Raw genomic sequence first — 22,189 nt, forward strand, 5'->3', positions numbered from 1 at the left:
GACTTAGACAGCACAAGTATTCTAGGTCGGTCATATTGGACTGTGATGTAGTAGTTAGACTGTGCCAGTATTAGAAATGTGATATAATGAAGAGAGTACCCGGTAACCTACATCCTTCCACATCAGCGATAAACAAGTTCAGTTTATACAAATAATAAATATTTTGTTATTACTTTTATTATTATTACGTATTATAATACCACTACAATATGCTCTGTAATGCAATGAAATTAGCATTTGAATTTACAGCAGAATTCGAATTTATTTCCAGGTGTGAGAGGGAAGGGGAAGTGAATTCAGCAGTTTAATTAATTAGTCAATTAATTTGATATAAAAATGCATAGAACCTTTCTTTTACCTTGCAAACTTCAAAGGCAAAGGTTCCAGGTTCAAGTCCTGGACTGGCACACAGGTTTGATCTCTGAGAGAAAAGGGCTGAGTATTTCCTAGAGAGGGAGGGGATAGTTAAGTGATTAATTTAATTATATACTCAATTAATTTGATATCAATTTGATGTCGAATTATGGCAGTAAACAAAGGTCAATTAGCGTATCTCTAATAAACTAAGAAAATTGTGCGAAGGAAAGGACACTTCTACTAACCTCAGTAACCCAACTGTCACCTCCTCCTAAGGATTTGTGGAAAAAGGACTTGGACATAAGTCTTTATTCAATCATGTTCGTGCAGTACGGCCATCTAGGGTGTTCACCACGAGATCTGGACTCCAACTGACTTAGTACACATGGCCACCACCAGAGGGCACTCTCATCTGTGACGTAAACCAAGATGGCGGCAAACAGTGTGTTCACCAAGAGCTCCATACTCCAACTGACTTAGTATACAGCGCTACCGCCAGAGGGCGCTACTGTGACGTCAGCTGATGACGCAAGTACCGCAATCCAATTTGGAGGCAAACAGTGTGTTCACCATGAGGCATAGTACATATTGACAACACCAGAGAGCGCTACCACGAACTTGGAATGAAGTTATGCGAGTGCCACACCCACCTGGACTTGGAAGGAAATAGTTGAAGTCTCCACCACGATCCTCAACTGACCACCACGCCCTCTTACCAACCAATGTTGTCAGGCTAATGTACACTAACGTGCACTAACATACACTAACGTGTAGTAACGTGTAGTAAAGTGTACTAACATGGACTAACATGCACGAACGTGTACTAACATACACAGTGCATGATATCATCCAAGATGGTGGGGGGGGGGGGGGGGGAAATGGTGGGAAAACGACTCTGCCTATGATGGACATAAGTTTTTATTTTGCAAGAAATGTCTCCACCATGAGATCTAGACTCCAACTGACCTAGTACACATTACTGCCACCGGAGGGTAGTGTCATCCCTCCTGTGATCTAATCCCAGTTTGTGGTCTGTAGGGGGCAAATGGTGCGAGGATGACTCAAGCTGTGCTGGGCTGCTGGGAAGAGTAAGGAAGGGGTGCTCTCTATTTATTTTGGAACATTTTATATAGGGATGGAATATATTTATCACACTGACACAAAACACTCGCCCTGGTGTGCTTGGGTTCACAATACACAGTCTGTAGACATGCAAACAACTCCTAATTTACAGAAATAATTTCAGTCCAGACTTGCAAACTGCTCTTAAGTAATGCAGCACAGTGATGTGTAGACGCACTCAGTACTCATAAACTGTCAAAATAATGCAAAGCGCAGCCTACAGACCCATGTACAAAATAATGCAATCAACACCACAAACACCATCCGCCATCCCCTGTCCATTAGAGTGCACAGGAGGTTAGCGGCAACCCCCGCCAAGTGACGTGGCCATCAGCTGTCAAACCACACACAGACGCCCATTAAGGTCCTGCACACATGAGGTGGTGGCACCCATTTCATACTTGACACCAAAGAAATTCCTATCCACATAAGTGTTCACCTAGACAGAGGTGCTGGCACGACCGGCCAGGGAAGCGCGCACTGTCTCAGTCGCGAGTTGCCGCCGAACGCAGGTGAAAGTTGCATCTACTTTTAGGTGTGCAGCCACTGTTATACTGACCTTACAGATCTCCAATGCACAGCTACCGTATGTGGGACACCTGTGTGGGCAGCACATGTATTTACGGTTGATGACAGAGTAGCTAAAACCTTCGCAAACCCATCTAATCCATCAGGAATACTTGGATGGCTGCACGCTGCGCTATAATGGGGAGTATTGCGAAATTTCTTTATCTGTGCTAGGGCCCCACTGCAGCTTTGCATCATTGCGTCAGCATCGGTGCCTAGGTGACTTCTGTATTGGATGAAGTTATTTGAGCTTTTGTAGCTCGTAATTTTTCTCTGTTTGCGGGTAGAGTATAATGATGATAGCATGTTGGGCTGACTGATTTGAAGGGACACGGATCAGCTTTGGGGTGTAGTAACTGTATCTAGTTTGGAGACGTACCACATTTCGCGCATTTCCACCAAATGGTCAAAACACGGTCCTGTTGCAGTAACTCAGGTCGTTCTGTTTCTACATGGTTTGCAGGAGGTGATGGATATGTCTTTATATGACTTATGCTCAGTTCCAACTTAAATTGGAATAATCACATGCGGAAAGTGGTAGAAATGGGAGCGGTTGCAAGATGCGTTGGGGGTGACTAAAACCACTTTGGAATTTTACTGTAGCAGCTAGGTTTGGGAAAGGTGACTTGTTTCGAGATATGAGAGTGCCAGAAATATGACTGAGTAGTGGTTGTAATCATTAAAGGAATTGTCAGTAGGATCCAACACAGGTATGTGCTTGAATGGAATGACCCATCCCAAATCATGGACATGATTTTTAGCAAATAGCGTTACACTAGAGATCTGAGAAACTAGTGTACATTTTCTTATGACCTCAATTGGCACATCATCTACTACTACTGTTGGTGTTCCTTCTCAATCAGTCATCGCTTATAACTCAGTGGATATATCACGGAACCTCTGATAGGGTCTTGAGACAGAATGCACTACAAATACTACAGAATTATTGGTTTGAGGGAGTGGTTCAAATGGTTCAAATGGCTCTGAGCACTATGGGACTCAACTGCTGAGGTCATTAGTCCCCTAGAACTTAGAACTAGTTAAACCTAACTAACCTAAGGACATCACAAACATCCATGCCCGAGGCAGGATTCGAACCTGCGACCGTAGCGGTCTTGCGGTTCCAGACTGCAGCGCCTTTAACCGCACAGCCACTTCGGCCGGCCTGAGGGAGTGGCAAATACTACTTACATACTACGTTCCTTCGCCAAATCACTTTCAAAATGTGATAAATTTAACAAGAGGTTGCATCGTGGGCTATGTGTTGGTCTGATAATACAGATTGCTATGAGCACCATCACAGTATTTGTCGAGAAAATACCACCTCATTCAGAGGTAATGTCATACCTCGATTCGTAAAGCAGGTATTGCTTTTAACATGGATACTTGTGTGCACTTGTAGAACCAAGATCGCTTTGACAGTAACATGCAGTAGTTGTTGCGATCGGGATTTTTTAACATCTGGCCGATTACGTCTCTCTTTCTACGACACAATGGTAGCACTCACAGGAAGAAATCTAAGAGACATGCACACCCATCGTTGATTTTTGGTCAGTATTATTTCGTATCGTAGGCAATCATCTATTGACGAAGTATTATACTTAGTAGTAGGGGATGCGTGATATATTCACATTTGATCATCGGGTTTATAAAGTATGTGTTTGTGTAAGGGAAATGACTATGTCCAGTCGTAAGGAAGGTACATATATTTCCCTTTCCAGAGCCATAGCCTTCAGCAGGGTGTATTTCCGATACTTCGCTCATTGTCGAATGCCGTTCAATTAAGGTCGCAATTATAACATTTAATTGTAAGTATAATTGCAAAAAATATATGTGACCGGTTTTCTAGAATGATTCTGTTATGCATGGTCTGTGGTGGGAATGATTCACGTTTCCCGTTAACGGCAGCATCCGTCTGAATGCAAAGGCCTGTTGACGTCTAGGAATATATCTGAGTTAACTTTACCATCCTCTAGACGACTGAATAGTGAATTAATACTTAGTATGTGTTGGACAGCTTTCGTGATCAAGTGGAAATTTGAGAATGAATATGGAGGTGCGTTTGCGTTGGATTGTTATTCCCTCCCATGTAAATTGTTCGGTTGACTGCTTCTGCACATTTCGCGCCTTTATTTAGTTGAGAGAAGATCGACTGTGAAGTGTGCATCTAGCAGGTGAAAGAGATGTTTGCTTGTTCTCTAGACATGAGAAACACCTTAGTTGCCTTGTAAATTATATGGATGATTTGGAATCTGCTACATCAGCGAGATCGGTATTCGCGGGTGGAAATATCATTTTTCATCTGTTTGTTTCTAGTTACTCAGTGGTCTAGAGCACACTCCTCCTTGCTAAAGTTTCGAGTTTGTACAGAAACAATTTCCAGTCTATATCTTCGGAATTATGTTGCGTGAGCGATCGGGAGGCTACTGCTGTGTGCTCGATATCGAGAAGTACCGCGAAAATGATATAATATTATGGTAAGCTAAGCGAAAATACTTGTGTTCTTGTATTCAAGCTCCTGTCATCAATGGGAGAGCAGTGTAATTGAATAGGAGTATTTCTGTATTTGACGATATGTATGGCACTTTGCGAGGTTTAGTTGTCGCTGCAATATGGCGATCAGCGTCAAATAGTCTCGTCTGTAGAAAGAAAGAAAATTCAGACGGTGCTTCCCTAGGACTGAGACGCATCGTGACATATAGCTGGTGCTGGTGTGAGCGTAGGTATACCATAATTTTTTCGGGTGCTGTACAGATATAAAAGATAACTACACTGTTGTGTAAAATGTGTCTATATTGCATTGTAAAGTTACTGTGGCTTATTTGTTTAAAATGTGTATATATTGCATTGTAAAGTTACTGTGGTTTATGTTGTGGTATGACTAAAGAAGATTACTCTGTGTCCTATCGTGATGTACATATAGATTCAGCACATCGATAACCGTGAGAGATTTTTTTTTACATGGAAAATTATGTGCACTATAGATACTGAGATTGATTCCAGAAGCACAGCCATCAAGAGGAGACATTACCTGTACATGGATCGGTGTCAGACTGTAGCAGCAATCGTAACATTAACTGCAGTTACACTAGTAAATATGTTCCTGGCTTCCAATATCCTTTTGAGTCTCGAATGTATTTGACGATCTACAGACAAATTTAGGGGTTTAACTGTCAATGTACCTTAGTGATCTGTGCAAAATAATTTTACCACTGAAAGTCTCATCTGCAGAAAAAAAGTCGGATGGTGCTTCGATACTGACGACAACAGTAATTCAGGGGGTATATTCGATAAGAGCCAATCATAATGCTCGATATAGGCGCCTCTACATAGCAGTGAGAACATTTGCGTATGTTGAGAGCAGGGAGGGTAACACGTGATGGTGTGGGTAGTACGTTAGGTCCACGAGGAAGACTGCATTCGACGTTATTCTGCGTTGTTTTCGTAAACAGGTTCTGTTAGGGCAGGAATTTTCGTTCATACAGGCTGAGACATCAAGAAAGCGAGCAAAACTATTTCTGGGACACTATACAATTTTCGCGAGGTCAACTCAGTTATTGTTTTGTACATAGTCACATGACATGAGTATAAGTTTGAGAACATTGTTAGATGTGTTTGCGAAGGTTTGTAATTCCTCTGAAATCAATGGTAAAGACACATGATGCCTGTAAGCGTCTCGCAAATGGGGGCCATGCCTTCGAGTTCTATGTCAGTATAACAGTGGCTGTATACCTGAAAATAAGATGCATCTTTCACCTGCATTTGGCGGTGGCTCGCAACAGTGACAGCACGCGCTTCCCTGGCCAGTCATGCCAGGACCTGTGTCTAGGTGAACGCATTTGCAAAGGAATTTCTCTGGTCTCAGGTATAAAAGGGGCGCCACTGCCGCATGTGTGCGGGACATTAACAGGCGTCTGTGTGTGGTTTGACAGCTGGCAGCTGCATCACTTGGCGGGGGTTGCCACTAACCTCCTGTGCACTTTAGTGGCCGGGGGTAGCGGACGGTGCTTGTGGGTGTTGATTGCACTATTTTGCGCATGGGTCTGTTTGCTGTGTTTGCGTTGTTTGGACAGTTTACGAGTACTGAGTGTGTCTGCACATCACTGTGCTGCATTATTTAGGAGCAGTTTGCAGATCTGTACTGAAATTATTCCTGTAAATTAGGAGTTGTTTGTGTGTCTACAGACTGTGTATTGTGACAACAAGCACATCAGGGCGAGTGTTTTGTGTCAGTGTGATAAATATACTCCATCCTTAAATAAAATGTTCCAAACCAATAGAGGGCACTACTTCCTTACTCTACCCAGCAGCCCAGCAGAGCTTGAGTCATTCTCGCACCATTTGCCCCCTACAGACGACAAACTAGGATTAGATCACAGGAGGGATGACACTACCCTCTGGTGGCAGTAATATGTACTAGGTCAGTTGGAGTCTAGATCTCGTGGTGGAGACATTTCTTGCAAAATAAAAACTTGTGTCCATCATAGGCAGAGTCATTTTCCCGCCATTTCCCCCCACCATCTTGGATGACATCATGCACTGTGTATGTTAGTACTCATTAATGCATGTTAGTCCATGTTAGTGCACGTTAGTACACTTTAGTACACGTTACTACACGTTAGTGCATGTTAGTGCACATTAGTGTACATTAGCCTGACAACATGGTTTGGTAAGGGGACATGGTGGTCGGTTGAGGATCGTGGTGAAGACTTAAACTATTTCCTTGCAAGGCCAGGTGGGTGTGGCAGTCGCAAAAATTCATTCCTAGTGCATGGTAGCTAAAAAATGGTTCGAATGGCTCTGAGCACTATGGGACTTAACATCTATGGGCATCAGTCCCCTAGAACTTAGAACTACTTAAACCTAACTAACCTAAGGACATCACACAACACCCAGTCATCACAAGGCAGAGAAAATTCCTGACCCCTGCATGGTAGCGCTCTATGATGTTGTCAATATGTACTAGACCTCATGGTGAACACACTGTTTGCCACCAGCTTGGATTACAGTATTTGCATCATCAGCTGAGGTCACAGTAGCACCCTCTGGCGTTAGCGCTGTGTACTAAGCCAGTTGGAGTCTGGAGCTCTTGTTGAACACACTTTTTGCCGCCATCTTGGATAATGTCACAGATGAGAGCACCCTCTGGTGGTGGCCATGTGTACTAAGTCAGTTGGAGTCTGGATCTTGTTGTGAACACCCTAGATGGCCGTACTGCATGAACATGATTAAATAAAGACTTATGTCCAACTTACTTTTCCCACGAATCCTTAGGAGGAGGTGACGGTTGGGTAACTGAGGTCAGTACAAGTGTCCTTTCTTTCGCACCATGTTCTTAGCTTAGTAGAGATATGCGAATTGACGTTTGTTGACTGCCATAATTCAAACTTGGCGCCAGTTCATAGGAAGAAGTGGCGGTCAGGTGACTTAGGTTGTTGGTTGTAGCCCATGTGACCTATCTTCCCGCAGTTTTCTTAGCTTAGTAGAGATAACCATGGTGTGATGCAGTATCCTGTTGGAATTTGAACTTCCCACCATTTTTCTGGGGGAGGTGGCTGGTGGGAGAGTGAGGTTAGTGCAAGTGTCGATTCTTTCCCACAATTTTCTTAGCTTAGTAGAGAGACGTGAATTGACCTTTTTTTACTGCCATAGTTCAAACTTGGCGCCAGTCCATAGTAAGAAGTGGCAGTTGGGTGACTTAGGTTAGTGGAGGGGTAGTCCAAGTGGCCTATCTTCCCGCAATTTTCTTAGCTTAGTAGAGATAACTGTGGTGTATGCATTATCCTGTTGGAATTTGAGCTTCCTCCCATTTTTTCTGGGAGAGTGGATTAAGTTAGTGGAGGTAGCCCAACTGACCTTTCTCCCACCAAAATTCAAACTTACCACCAAAAGCCATCTTGAATGACATCATGGCCATCATCTTGGATGACGTCATGCACTGTTGCCAAGTCTACACTCCGCCATATTGGATGACGTCGTCACTGCCAACGTGGATACGTCTGGGAACAATGGAAAGTGGGGCAGAACACAGGTTGTCCCAACACCCGTGGCGTGTAAAGCTATAGCAAGATTAGAGAGAACAAAATGCTGGGACCTAAGGTTGAAGAAATGTGTGCTGTCTCGCTTGTCTCTTGTATTGAGTCTTTTTATGTTACCTATATTTAATTTTGTGCTACACAAAAGATAAAGTTATTAACTAATAGGCAATAAAGAGTGCAAATTTTCTGAAGAGTTATTATTCTCCTGGTTTCAGATAATCCCCCCCTCCCCCAGTATTAATTGTGAGTTTTTCTAAGGGGGGTAGGACGTCAATCGGGCCGACTGGGAGCAGGAGAGGCACCACAAGACATTTAAATTTCCGCTGCCTGGAATGTAGATTTGATGGCTTCCATTACGAAATATACACGTTTGAATTACACAGAGTGAAATACAGTGACACGTGATAGAAGAACGCTGTCTGAAGAGGTGTGGCACAGCTCTTTGGCACACTTATGACCAAATGAGATGTTTTAGATTTCCTCGAACATATATGTTTTACATATCAAAATCTTCAGAAAGATGTGCACTACAAAATGAAAGTATTTTTGAAAAATCAAGTTTTTTTAAAATTTTTGACATCCTACCTGAAACGCACGAAGGGGGGGGGGGGGGGGGACACCATCAAGTTTTTGCCCGCAATATCGTAGATCTCGGGTTGGCAGTACCTGAGGGCAAAAGTTGATCTGAAGGTGTTTCATTTAATTTTTCATTTCATTTCTTGCATACTTAAGAACTTGTTACCCAATCTCGCGTCCGTCGGCCGTCGTAATTTAATGTATATATTATTATTGTTATTATTACTTTTTGATTGTTGCCGACTTACGTGGTGGGCCTTAATAAAAATGATATTTAAGTTGAACAATGTAATAAACTTTTCATATAAATTTCCTCGGCTAGTCAGTTCACTTTAAAGCAAAAGATCTTTAGTTATTAATTACAACTGCGGCCCACACACGCGCGAGAGTATTTTCTTACCTCCGTTAACCATTGTATTGTAGTCAGAGTCCTGGCTCTGGGTCTCGGCTATGCTACTGAAAATAAGAATCTTAAAGCTAAGTATTTCTGCAACTTCGTGCGGCTGTGGAGAAAAATTAATATTATGCTAATAGCGGGCGAGTTTTCCGCTTCCGCTAATTTTTCATAAGTTAATATCGCCACGTAATGGCGTCGTTGGCTGCATCGGCCGCTGCGATTGTTGAGCTGTAAATTACTCGAATGCAGGTTAATTAAAGGAAGGCGGACATGAAATCGGGATCACCTCTTACAAATTAAAAGTGCACAATAATATTAAATCAGTATATTATATGCTTAACTCATACAAATATGCTTACATTCGTCAGCACACGCAAGATGTCCCTCTAGACACATTCAAGACAAAAGAAGAAGTGAAGTCGACTAAAAAATTAACAAAAGAGCGTATCTTGTCGTCTCTTTAGATCATTCTGTCATAAATTATTTCTTTGCAATCTAAACCTACACAGAGAAATTATTATTTTACGGCTACATGATAAAAAATTTGGCACTGGGGACGCTATATACCTGAGGGCAAAAGTTGATCTGAAGGTGTTTCATTTAATTTTTCATTTCATTTCTTGCATACTTAAGAACTTGTTACCCAGTATTTTCAAACAGATCACACATTTTACATTTTCATCACATAATAACATAAGTGTTTCATATTACAAGCAAATATTATATACACCAAAGAAAATCAAAGTAATAATAATAGGTGCAAAGAAAATTAGGCAAAATATGAAGTGCAGATTTGTGAAAGTAAATGGAGTGTGTTAAGTAAAATTGTTACTAATTTAGAAGAGGATAAAAGAAAGATAGGAAAGGATATATAAGATGGCTGCCCGCCGTTCTTAAGGATTGGTAGGGAAAGCCTCGGAATTTCATCGAGCCTTTGCCTTTTTATTTTCCATTAAAAGTTTTGTACATAATTTGACTGTATATTAAGGATAGTTATTTACTGTTACGTATACTGAACAGTGTTTATTTATGGCATTGTATTGTTTTAAGTGCCAGGCAACAAAAGTCAGTGACTGTTTATAGACTATCATGAACTACATTTCATAAGTAATTATTATAATAGTTATTACTGTCAGTTCTGAGGGGCTCATCATGAAGGCAGATCTCGGAATGGGGTCATCGAGTTATTCATTTTTGTTCAATATTTTCTTTGTTTGTAAATTTGCATGTAGTAGTTTTTGCATGCATTTCTATCGCTAATGTTTCCATACATAATTATATAGGTTTGTAGCTACGGTTGTGTTATGTGTTACCTTGTGTTACCTCTGCTTCATCTTATGCTACATGATGTTCACTTTCTATATCTGTCATTTAACATGTTGGTTATGTTTATTATGGGTACGGGTCCATGTGGCTTTGCTCTTGGAAATACTGTTCAATGTTCTCTCTTGGTTTGCGTGCTGGTCTGAATTCCTGAGGGAGTTGTATGTGCAGTCTAGTGTCGTCTTGCCTGTGTATGTAAGGTGCAGTGTGGTGCTACATATTTGGGATAGCTAATTTTTATCCAATGCAAGTGTGTTAGATAAGGACTATGTCCAATTAAGAAATGTATCATTCCGAATATTTCCGCGCATTGTTGCAGACCACTCGCCGACTGATACGGAAGCTGTGACGCAGGCACTATCCAGCTTGAGAGCAGTGTACAACACGACGGCACCCTGTGGCCAAGAGTCGCGCCTTGAGCTGGTCAACTTGCCGGGAGAAGACATGGACGAGTTCCGCTTGCACATTGGACATCAAAAAGTAAGTGGCAGCAGCAGACTGATTTTAAAATACAATTATACAGACGGAGTTCGATATAGGGAATTTAAAAAAGTGGAGGAGCTAGTACAGGATTCGGACAAAATATGGAAACACCAAAAACACAATATATTACTATGCTAATACAGTGCAAGAAAGTCATTGGCATTTAAGGGGGAACGTTGATGAAAAACACAAACTATTTTAAAAATGCACCACATCCACACTTCTGGAGAAATGGCAATGAAATTTTGTACTACGCTTTACATGAAAGTAACACATTTACATATAAAATCCTTTGATTATACATGTTCAACTTTTTTAAATGAAATTTGAAGTTTTATTTTCAAAAAATAGTGTATGTTCCTTTTTCTCAGGAAGTATTCAAAAGATTTCTACAAAAATTTCTCTGTTTCATCTCTTTATATGTTGTAAGCTCCTCTTATGAGGTTTTTGGAATTTTCATAATTTTTTAATTATAATTCCACAAGTACACATTTAACTTCATGCAAAATTCCAAGCACTTTGCCCCATATCTCAGCTTGCAATCAGAATTTCAAAATTCGCTCTTGAGACAACGTTTATTAGGTTTACAGAAATATGTGTACAAAATTTCATAATTCTAACATTTATAGAATCTGAGAAAAGTTACATAAACATTAAGAAACAAACTTTTCAGGAAATGCAATTTAAAGTTCAACCTAACATTTTTCCTTATGTCACTTCTTCAGAACGCACCACATTTGTACTCTGGGTCGTCTTTCCCTTCAAGGCTTCTCTTCTGGTTTCTTGTTGTCTGTCTTCTTTCCTTTACCAGGTTTACAACTGACTTTTCAGCTGCAGAGACGTGCTGTAAATCTATTTTTCTCAGGATGTCTTGAGGAAAATTCCTATCTTTAAGCCCAGTCTTTCTAGTACCTTCATCGTCCCGATGTTCCCATCATTAAATACAAGAACTTCATCATAAGTTCCAATTCTGACAACTGTAGCAGATGCAAATGTGTTTTTAGGGCATCGTTTCCATATGAGTGAATTTAGAGACTCATTTGGATACTGGGTTTCGCTAAGAACACACTTTTTGAGAAGTGCAGGATCGGCCAAAGATGATCTATAAAACCAAAGAGTATGTATCACGGCCTTCTAGATGTATCCTGCACATGTTTGGTTGAAAGTAATACACAGAATCGTTGTTCACTGAGCTGGTATTGAAGTGCTGTTTCAAAACGTGGGCATGGCACGGAGGCCGCGTCACACATTTAATTAATTTTCAGACACTTCCGATGCAATTTTAACATTGAAACTTTGGGAACTTATTGTCCATGAGTTGTACTAACAAATAAAAAATAACTCGAAAATTGACATTTTTGGTCAGTTTTATCAGTGTCCGCACTTAACACGTTTCCCAGTCGTCTCCAAATGTATAAATGCAGCTCCTGTATGGATTTCAAGCCAATCTTACAGCATGTCTCCTGCAAAATAGTGACACGTTCAGGAAACGACAAGGGAGGGGGATAGCTGTCACGCACCCTTTCTCCAAAGCATACCACAGAGGCTCAATAATATTGAGATATGGTGACTGTGGTGGCCAGGCGATACGTCAGAAGCTGTGCCACCCATTAGCACTCACATTCTGGACCATAAACATTATGTACGACTGGATCAGTAGAAGCAGTGGGACAAAGTCGGTTCTGGCGCAGTTCTGATATCAAATTAATTATTTGTTGTTATTGTCGTTGTGGTCTTCAGTCCTGAGACTGGTTCGATGCAGCTCTCCATGCTACTCTATCCTGTGCAAGCTTCTTCATCTCCCAGTACCTACTGCAACCTACATCCTTCTGAATCTGCTTAGTGTATTCATCTCTTGGTCTCCCTCTAGAGTTATTACCCTCCATGCTGCCGTCCAATGCTAAATTTGTGATCCCTTGATGCCTCAGAACATGTCCTACCAACCGGTCCCTTCTTCTTCTCAAGTTGTGCCACAAACTCCTCTTCTCCCCAATTCTATTCAATACCTCTTCATTAGTTATGTGATCTACCCATCTAATCTTGAGCATTCTTCTGTAGCACAACATTTCGAAAGATTCTATTCTCTTCTTGACTAAACTATTTATCGTCCATGTTTCACTTCCATACATAGCTACACTCCATACAAATACTTTGAAAAACGACTTCCTGACACTTAAATCAATACTCGATGTTAACAAATTTCTCTTCTACACAAACGCTTTCCTTGCCATTGCCAGTCTACATTTTATATCCTCTTTACTTCGACTGTCATCAGTTATTTTGCTCCCCAAATAGCAAAACTCCTTTACTACTTTCAGTGTCTCATTTCCTAATCTATTACCCTCAGCATCACCTGACTTAATTCGACTACATTACATTATCCTCATTTTGCTTTTGTTGATGTTCATCTTAATATCGTCCTTTCAAGAAACTGTCCATTCCGTTCAACTGCTCTTCCAAGTTCTTTGCTGTCTCTGACAAAATTACAATGTCATCGGCGAACCTCAAAGTCTTTATTTCTTCTACATGGATTTTAATACCTACTCCAAATTTTTCTTTTGTTTCCTTTACTGCTTGCTCAATATTCAGATTGAATAGCATCGGGGAGAGGCTACAACCCTGTTTCACTCCCTTCCCAACCACTGCTTCCCTTTCATGCCCCTCAACTCTTCTAACTGCTATCTGGTTTCTGTACAAATTGTAAATAGCCTTTCGCTCCCTGTATTTTACCCCTGCCACCTTTTGAATTTGAAATAGTGTATTCCAGTCAACATTGTCAAAAGCTTTATGTAAGTCTACAAATACTAGAAACGTAGGTTAGCCTTTCCTTAATCTTTCTTCTAAGATAAGTCGTAAGGTCAGTATTGCCTCACGTGTTCCAACATTTCTACAGAATCCAAACTGATCTTCCCTGAGGTCGTCTTCTACCAGTTTTTCAATTCGTCTGTAGAGAATTCGCTTTAGTATTTTGCAGCTGTGACTTATTAAACTGATAGTTCGGCAATTTTCACATCTGTCAACACCTGCTTTCTTTGGGATTGGAACTATTATATTCTTCTTGAAGTCTGAGGGAATTTCGCCTGTCTCATACATCTTGCTCACCAGATGGTAGAGTTTTGTCAAATTAATTATGCAAATTAATTAAATTGATCAATTAATTGCCCCTTAACCCCTGGTGACATGATGCATTTTCCCCAGCCAGCACGTGTCCATTTGCCCACCACTCCTCTGAGAAATCCCCCTCACTCCTGTGATGTCACTTACTCCTCACGCCCCTCCCCCCGTTCCCCCGCCCTTGGAAGTGGCAGGAATACTCGCTCAGCCTGTGTTGGGATATCGGACTGGGAAGAACATACAATGGTAGGCTAATATAGTGTGTATAAGGCATAATTTAAATAGTTTGTTTAAGAATATTGTTCATTTATTTCTGAAATCACAATACCCCTCGAAATTGATCCTGGCGTTTAAACAATTTAGATGATGTGTGGAATATTGTTTATATATGTCTAAAATCACAATATACCTCGAAATTAACACTAGTATAGGAATATTGTTATTGTTCAGTTATAATGCGGAATACTGTTTGAACAATTTGGGCAATGTAAAACAATTGCAGTACCGTTTTTTATTCTAATAGAGAAAGGAATCACATAATTACACTGTCACAGATCTTGCTAAGCATATCTGAAAAACTTTCTCATCCACACTCCATCCACCAGAGTCGTAGTCGCTGGAAGGAGCCCAGCACTGGGCTAGGGGCAGTGGCCAGTGTCCAAGATGCGGCAAGCACAGGGCTATGCTAGGAACTTTCTGTTGTCCAGGAAATACTACAGCCTTCCTCCTCCCTATGGTACTTCCTTTCTTTGTGACACACCGACCATGCCACGTGAAGCTGGCAGTAGACCAGAAACCATGCTGCCTTCCTTTCTGGGACACTTTGCTTGCTTTTCTGGGAAATACCCCACCCTCTCTTTGTGGCACACTTCGTGTGCTTTTTGCAAGAAAACACTGCTGCCTTCCCCCTTGGCACACTTTCTTTGTGGTTCATCGTGGGAAATACCCCAGCCTTCCCCTAAGGGATACCGCCACATGCAATAACTCCTTCCAGTGGAAATGCCTGACTGGGAATCGACCAGAAATCTTGCTAAGGTCAATAAATTGATTGGCTAATTAACTTACAGTCACGCGATCGTGATGTAAGGGATGTAAGATGGATGCGGTAGTTCACCAGTCCCAGTTGCAGTCAGTCTCTGGAAGAAGAAGGAGAAGCATGAAGCATCAACAGCTGCAGTCAAGATTCTCATCTGCCTCTCCATCACAGAAGAAATCTAAAAATAAGTACTCATTACATGTGGTTGCTACTATTACCTCATGCAGCAGTTCCTCCTCAGCCTCATCTCTGTCAAGTTTCCTTTCTTTATTCAACTCCATGTCATTGGCCTGGGAATGCTTATTGTTACTTTTTTTTCTCCTTCTTTGTTCAGTGGCCTCTCGTGTGTACAGACTGGCAGTGACATCCAGTATATCTGGACCAGCATCGACTCGTCTTGACCTGCAGTGAACTCTGGTTTGTCAGGACCAGCAGTGGCAGCACCACCATGGGATCCTGTAGCACACCTGGCTATCTCGTTGGATCAGGTCAACGAGCTGCCATTATATATCCCACTCATTGATCTGTGTAGATTAGATTAGATTAGTTTTTCGTTCGTGTAATGCAGACACTCAGACAAGTCCCCAGTTCTCAGAAGAACTGTGCTGGGAGTCCTCCACTCCAAGGTGCAGGTCAGTATTGGTCTCTGACATACGCACCATCGCAGAACATTCTGGTGTTACTGCAGGGAAGAGTGTTGATGTGGTGTATGAGAACCTGCTGATTGCTCCCAGTGCTGTACTCTTTTTCACTTCAACTTATATTTAACAGCCAGTGGTTCAGTGCGCTTAAGTATTGGGTTAGAAGCATCAGTGGACAGTAACTGGCGTATGTAAGAGATTGAAAATGCACCGAGAAGTGTTAAAGTGCAGTTTACAGAATCGGAAATGGATGAACTGTGTTGTGCAGAACACTGCATCAACCAACAAATGATATCTGATTATTCTCCATCTCCTGATATTTACTGTGCTGGTTTTACTCTAACATCATTGTACGATGACGTGACACTCATGGTGAGACTCGGAGATCGATCCATTTATCTGCAACACTCCACCATCACAGACTTTTTCGGCCTGTGGACAATGCTATCTCTTGTGCTAGAAAGACTGAACTGTGGGCTGTTGTGTGTTCAAGCTGTGTGTAAAGACATCGTGAACTATCTCTGTACGTATAGTGTGCATACATTTGGATCAGTGATGTGAAAAGAAGACGCTAAAGGAACACCCATCAGTTTGAGAGAAATACGAGGGTTGGAACTTTAATAGTACCAAGTATTTATTTACAGCTCGTACAAAATAGATATGTGTTTCAAAGTTTTACTGACCTGTGAAGTACTCACCAGCATTATGTATAACCCGTCGCCAGCGATGTGGAAGTCGTAGGATACTCTTAGCAGTGCCAGTTGTGTTGACAGTTCGAGCGGCGCGGTCAATTGCCCGACGAATTTGTAGCAGTTCTGAAGCGAATGCCGTGAAGTGTTTCCTTCAGTTTACAAATCGTGTTGCACTCACGAGGGCTTAAGTCAGGGGAGTGCAGTAGGTGGTACAGCACTTAGCAGGCCCATCAGTCAAACAAATCAGTAACAGCTTGCACTGTACGTGCTTGAGTACTGTCCTGCAAAACGATGATCATGTCCTGCAGAAAGTGTCATCAAGTCTGTCTCTAAGCTGGTCGTAGGTTGTGTTCCAAAAATGAACAGCATAGAGAAAGAAGTGATGACACTTTTTGCAGGACATGACCATCATTTTGCAGGACAGTGCTCAAGCACGTACAGTGCAAACTGTTACTGATTTGTTAAGGTCTTATGGGGCCAAACTGCTGAGGCCATCGGTCTCTAGACTTACACACTACTTAATCTAACTTAAACTAACTTACACTAAGGACAACACACACACACACCCTTGCCCGAGGGAGGACTCTAACCTCTGACGCGGGGAGCCGCGCAGACTGTGACAAGGCGCCTACCCCGCCCGGCTCACCTGAAATGGAGTAGACTACTGCCGGCCCCTGTGGCCGAGTGGTTCTAGGCGCTTCAGTCTGGAACCGCGCGACCGCTACGGTCGCAGGTTCGAATCCTGCCTCGGCCATTGATGTGTGTGATGTCCTTAGGTTAGTTAGGTTTAAGTAGTTCTAAGTTCTAGGGGACTGATGACCTCAGATGTTAAGTCCCATAGTGCTCAGAACCATTTGATCTCCTTTCAAATTGTATCGAGCAGACGGAAGTGTACGGGTTTGAAGGCAACCTCATGAATCCATAGACCCTGCATATCAGCTGGGGACTGTTCAAGCCGGTGGAGGCTCTGTAATGGTGTGGGGCGTGTGGAGTTAGAGTAATACGTGACTCCTGATACGTCTAGATACGACCCTTGACAGGTGGCACGGATGTAAGCATCCTGTCCGATCACTTGCATCCATTCATGTCGATTGCGCATTGCGTCGGATTTGGGCAATTCCAGCAGTACAATTCGACGTCCAGAAACACTCTTATGAGTTTAAACACTTCCGCTGTCCACCCAACGCCCCAGACATGAACATTATTGAGCATATCTGGGATGCCTTGCAACCTGTTGCTCGGAAGAATGCTCCACCCCCTCGTACTCTTACGGATTTATGGACAGCCCTGCAGGATTCACGGTGTCAGTTCCCTCCAGCACTACTTCAGAAATTATTCAAGTTCATGCCATGCCGTGCTGCGGCACTCCTGCGTGCTCGCGGGGGCCTTACACGATATTAGGCAGGTGAAACTGTTGTGGACTGACAAGACAGCCAGTCCACAGTGACGGGTAACCGAAAGGCACGCGCTTAAGCTCACGCAGGCTGGCGTGAGGTCTGGAACAGGATACGTAATGAATGCTATAAAGAAAAGTACGTAGCTGCTGGAATACATAACTTTAATCCACAATTGGTGAACATTGGTCTTGTTCCTGTACATGCTTCATTAGATACATAGCAAAGGATAAATGGCGCCTTGCTAGGTCGTAGCAATTGACTTAGCTGAAGGCTATGCTAACTATCGTCTCGGCAAATGAGAGCGTAACTCTCAGTGAACCTTTCCTAGCAACGTCAGCTGTACAACTGGGGCGAGTGCTAGTAAGTCTCTCTAGACCTGCCGTGTGGCGGCGCTCGGTCTGCAATCACTGATAGTGGCGACACGCGGGTCCGACGTATACTAATGGACCGCGACCGATTTAAAAGGCTACCACCTAGCAAGTGTGGTGTCTGGCTGTGACACCACAGAAACAGTTTGAAACTTCCTGGCAGATTAAAACTGTGTGCCGGACCGAGACTCGAACTTGGGACCTTTGCCTTTTGCGGCCCAGGACGGGGCGTGAGTCATGCTTGCGTAGCTCAGATGGTAGAGCACTTGCCCGCGAAAGGCAAAGGTCCCGAGTTCGAGTCTCGGTCCGGCACACAGTTTTAATCTGCCCGGAAGTTTCATATCAGCGCACACCTCGCTACAGAGTGAAAATCTCATTCTGTGAACCAGTTTCTTTGGCTCTTTAGTGCAATAAACACAACAGATACACGTAACAGAGACTTTAATTATCAATATTATTTCTCCTTCACTATTGACGACAGTCTGCCAATGGTGCAGTAACTTTTCGGCTCAATGACTGTACAAATCACGAATGTTTGAGGCGACGAACTCGTCGTCCCATGTTCGGAGCGCTTTTTCATCCGGATGGGAAGTCCCTTGAATATTGTTCGACAAAGAGCGGAAAACAGGAATATCTGGGGGTGCAAGATTAGGTGAATAAGGGAGTTTTGTTTGCTTGTTGGTTTGTAACAAGTTTCATTACAACTTTTTGTATTGCTACATTTGTGTGTGTAGTGTAATATGCCTGCTCTATGATGCTGAAGACGATGATGATGATCATGGTGATAATCACGATGACGACGAGGAAAGGGAGACGGTGAAATCTGGTTCCGGCACGTAGCCCACTCTCGTGAGTAGTACGACGGGTCCACCAAGCTTAAGGTCCGCAACCCACGGACGAATCACTGTCGACAGTGCCACGTGCTCTCACTTCACGTGACGCTGCGGAGAGGTTTGATATTTCAACCAGGACAATGGAGCAAAATTTGGTGATCAGGAACTCTACGCCACCCACTCTGCTGCCCTTGCCGGCGAAATACTGGCAGTGAAAATTTTCCACCACCCGGGTTCGAACCGACTTATCTCCGGGTCGAGCGCCATAGCGTCAACGACCTCGGACACGAAGGCGGGCAATAAGGTGGATGTGGAATGACTTCCCAACCCAACTCCTGTATAGTGTTTTTTGTCAGCCCAGCAGAACACTGGCGGCCGTTATCGTGGAGAAGCGTCACTTCATGTAGTCTTTCTGGTCGTTGTTCCTGGATTACGTCTGCCAGGCGTCTGAATTGTTGACAATAAATGTCACCAGTAATGGTTACACCTCGGGGAAGCAATTCGTAGCACATCACACCGTCGCTGTTCCACCAGATACGTAACATTATCTTTCGTGGACCACACAGGCTTTTCTGTGGTGAGTCGCTGCTTTGTTTGGAATAACAGTTTCTTTCTTTTCGTTATGTTAGCACAAAGACACCACTCCTCGTCAGCACTAACGATGCAGGACAGTAATGGCCGGTGCTGTTCACGAGCCAATTGATGACGAGCAAGCAGAAAGGCACATTTGGCCACCCATTGATTTTTGTGATTTGGGTTTAGAGCATGCAGTCATGCGGTACCCATTGGAACCTTCCCGTCTCCTCTATATCTCTTTTGTTACGAAACCTTCCCTTCTACAATAACCTATGAAACCTTCCCTTAAGATTTTTATCTCTCGCTTAATAATAACAAATGAAATCTTCCCTTTGAAATTAATTTAAAAAAAAAATGGCTCTGAGCACTATGGGACTCAACTTCTGAGGTCATTAGTCCCCTAGAACTTAGAACTAGTTAAACCTAACTAACCTAAGGACATCACACACATCCATGCCCGAGGCAGGATTCGAACCTGCGACCGTAGCGGTCTCGCGGTTCCAGACTGCAGCGCCTAGAACCGGCCACTTCGGCCGGCTGAAATTAATTCTCTTTCTCAATCTTCGCATACAAATTTAAATGCTGCTTATCAACAGTGATTTTCTGATTATTTCGACGAAACATAGAATGTGTCGTCGTCGTGGCCCTCAGTCGTTACCTCCAATAACCCAAAACAGTTCCTTACCTTTTTTACTGTTACTGGATCGCCATCTGACTGTTACATCGAACTGCGACATGAATATACTTACTCTGTTTTACTGTACTTTACTAGCTGCTGGTGGGCTGTCATAATAAGTGGCTGTATTTATTACCAAAAGCTGACGTTATTCTTTAATAGCAAAGCTGACGTTTCTCTTTAATTAATTTGACTGAAGTTACGTAATTTATAGTTAAACTTTTTCTTGACAACAATAAAATTTTGCAAAGCTTTAGGTTGATGGTTTTTGGGATGGATTATAATCAGTATTGCAATATTGCTGGTAAAAATTAATTATATTCTGAATGAAATAGTTTTACAAACGTTCGAATGGGACTTACTTTTTACAATAATGTTACAACTAGCATTGCGGAAACGTACCTTCAGTAGTCTTGAGTTTCTCAAAAAAATAATTCAATAATATTAGTTCCTCTTATGATAATTGTTAGCTGATGTCTCTGTACATCCGTTTATAATCTCTTGTAAATCATAGCTGGTGGCTGGCAGGCACACCGCTCCTCTCAACCTCTCGCTTCAGACCTGCTACCGACTCGCTTCACTTCTCGCTTACTACTGACTTCCTACGAACGCTAAAGTGCGGTCTCTCCCGCCAATAATGCTTTCTGGTGCAGACAGTCCCTGCTACCATTACAAAATGTATCAATGCGCGGTCTTTCCCGCTCTTTTCTTAAAATGTATCCATACGCGGTCTCTCCCGCTCTTTTTAAAATTTAATTCTTTTGTGCAGACATTCCCTGCTATCACAATTATTTCCAACATGACAAATATTAATTATTCCTTCGTAATGCTATTAATAAAATATGAACATCTTTCATAAATTGTGGTTTGACAATAGACAATAGAAATATACACGTCTTACACCATACACCCGATTATTGAACCTTCCCCATTGCATCCAAATGTCACGTGATTGTGGAATGATCACATTTCTTCCTATTTGCCAGTTCAAGAGTGCACTGATGCGGATCATTGTGGATTAATGTATTTAAACGATCTTCATCAAACCCCGAATTTCTTCCTGAAAGTGGAGAGTCTTTAATATACAAAAGATCCTGCTTGAAACAAGAACACCATTTTCCTGCCGTGCGCTGTCCAACGGCATTATCCCCATACAAGGCGCAAATGTTTCTGGTTGCCTCAGCTGCCGTCACCCCTCTACTAAGCAGAAGAATACGTCGGAAATGTTACGATTTGTCCGCTTGACACTCCAGCTTCTAGCTTCCACAGCTCCACTAAGTATGTCCAGATAACAAAATGACAATATGAAAATATATATAATAATTAATAATATAATATAATAGTATAATAATAATTTAATATATAATAAAGTAATTAATAATAATTAATATAATAATAATAAAGAATAATATAATAATTAATAATTAATCATTCCAATCCCAAAGAAAGCAGGGGTTGACAGATGTGAAAATTACCGTACTATCAGTTTAACAAGCCACAGGTGCAAAATACTAACACGAATTCCAAACAGACGAATGGAAAAACTGGTAGAAGCCGACCTCGGGGAAGATCAGTTTTGATTCCGTAGAAATGCTGGAACACTTGAAGCAATACTGATCCTACGAGTTATCTTAGAAAATAGATTAACGAAAGGCAAACCTATGTTTCTAGCATTCTTAAACTTAGAGAAAGCTTTTGACAATGTTGACTGGGATACTCTCTTTCAAATTCTGAAGGTGGCAGGGGTAAAATACAGGGAGTGAAAGGCTATTTACAATTTGTACAGAAGCCAGATGGCAGTTAGAAGAGTCGAGGGGCATGAAACGGAAGCAGTGGTTGGGAAGGGAGTGAGACAGGGTTGTAGCCTACCCCCGATGTTATTCCATCTGTATATTGAACAAGCAGTAAAGAGAACCAAAGAAAATTTTGGAGTAGGAATTAAAATCCACGGAGAAGAAATTAAAACTTTGAGGTTTGTCGATGAGACTGTAAT

At 42.2% G+C, this 22,189-nt stretch overlaps 1 protein-coding gene across 1 annotated transcript in view; it reads left to right on the plus strand.

Moving 5' to 3' along the window:
- The window catches only part of LOC124712057, a 66,329-nt gene that overhangs the window by 15,695 nt on the left and 28,445 nt on the right, over positions 1–22,189 (plus strand). Inside the window, exon 2 of the mRNA XM_047242352.1 lies at positions 10,700–10,860. Within this exon, the coding sequence (XP_047098308.1) occupies positions 10,700–10,860 (161 nt within the window). The remainder of the gene's footprint in view (positions 1–10,699; positions 10,861–22,189) is intronic.

The sequence above is a fragment of the Schistocerca piceifrons genome, chromosome 8 (genome assembly GCF_021461385.2).
Source record: "Schistocerca piceifrons isolate TAMUIC-IGC-003096 chromosome 8, iqSchPice1.1, whole genome shotgun sequence".
Lineage (NCBI taxonomy): Eukaryota > Metazoa > Arthropoda > Insecta > Orthoptera > Acrididae > Schistocerca > Schistocerca piceifrons.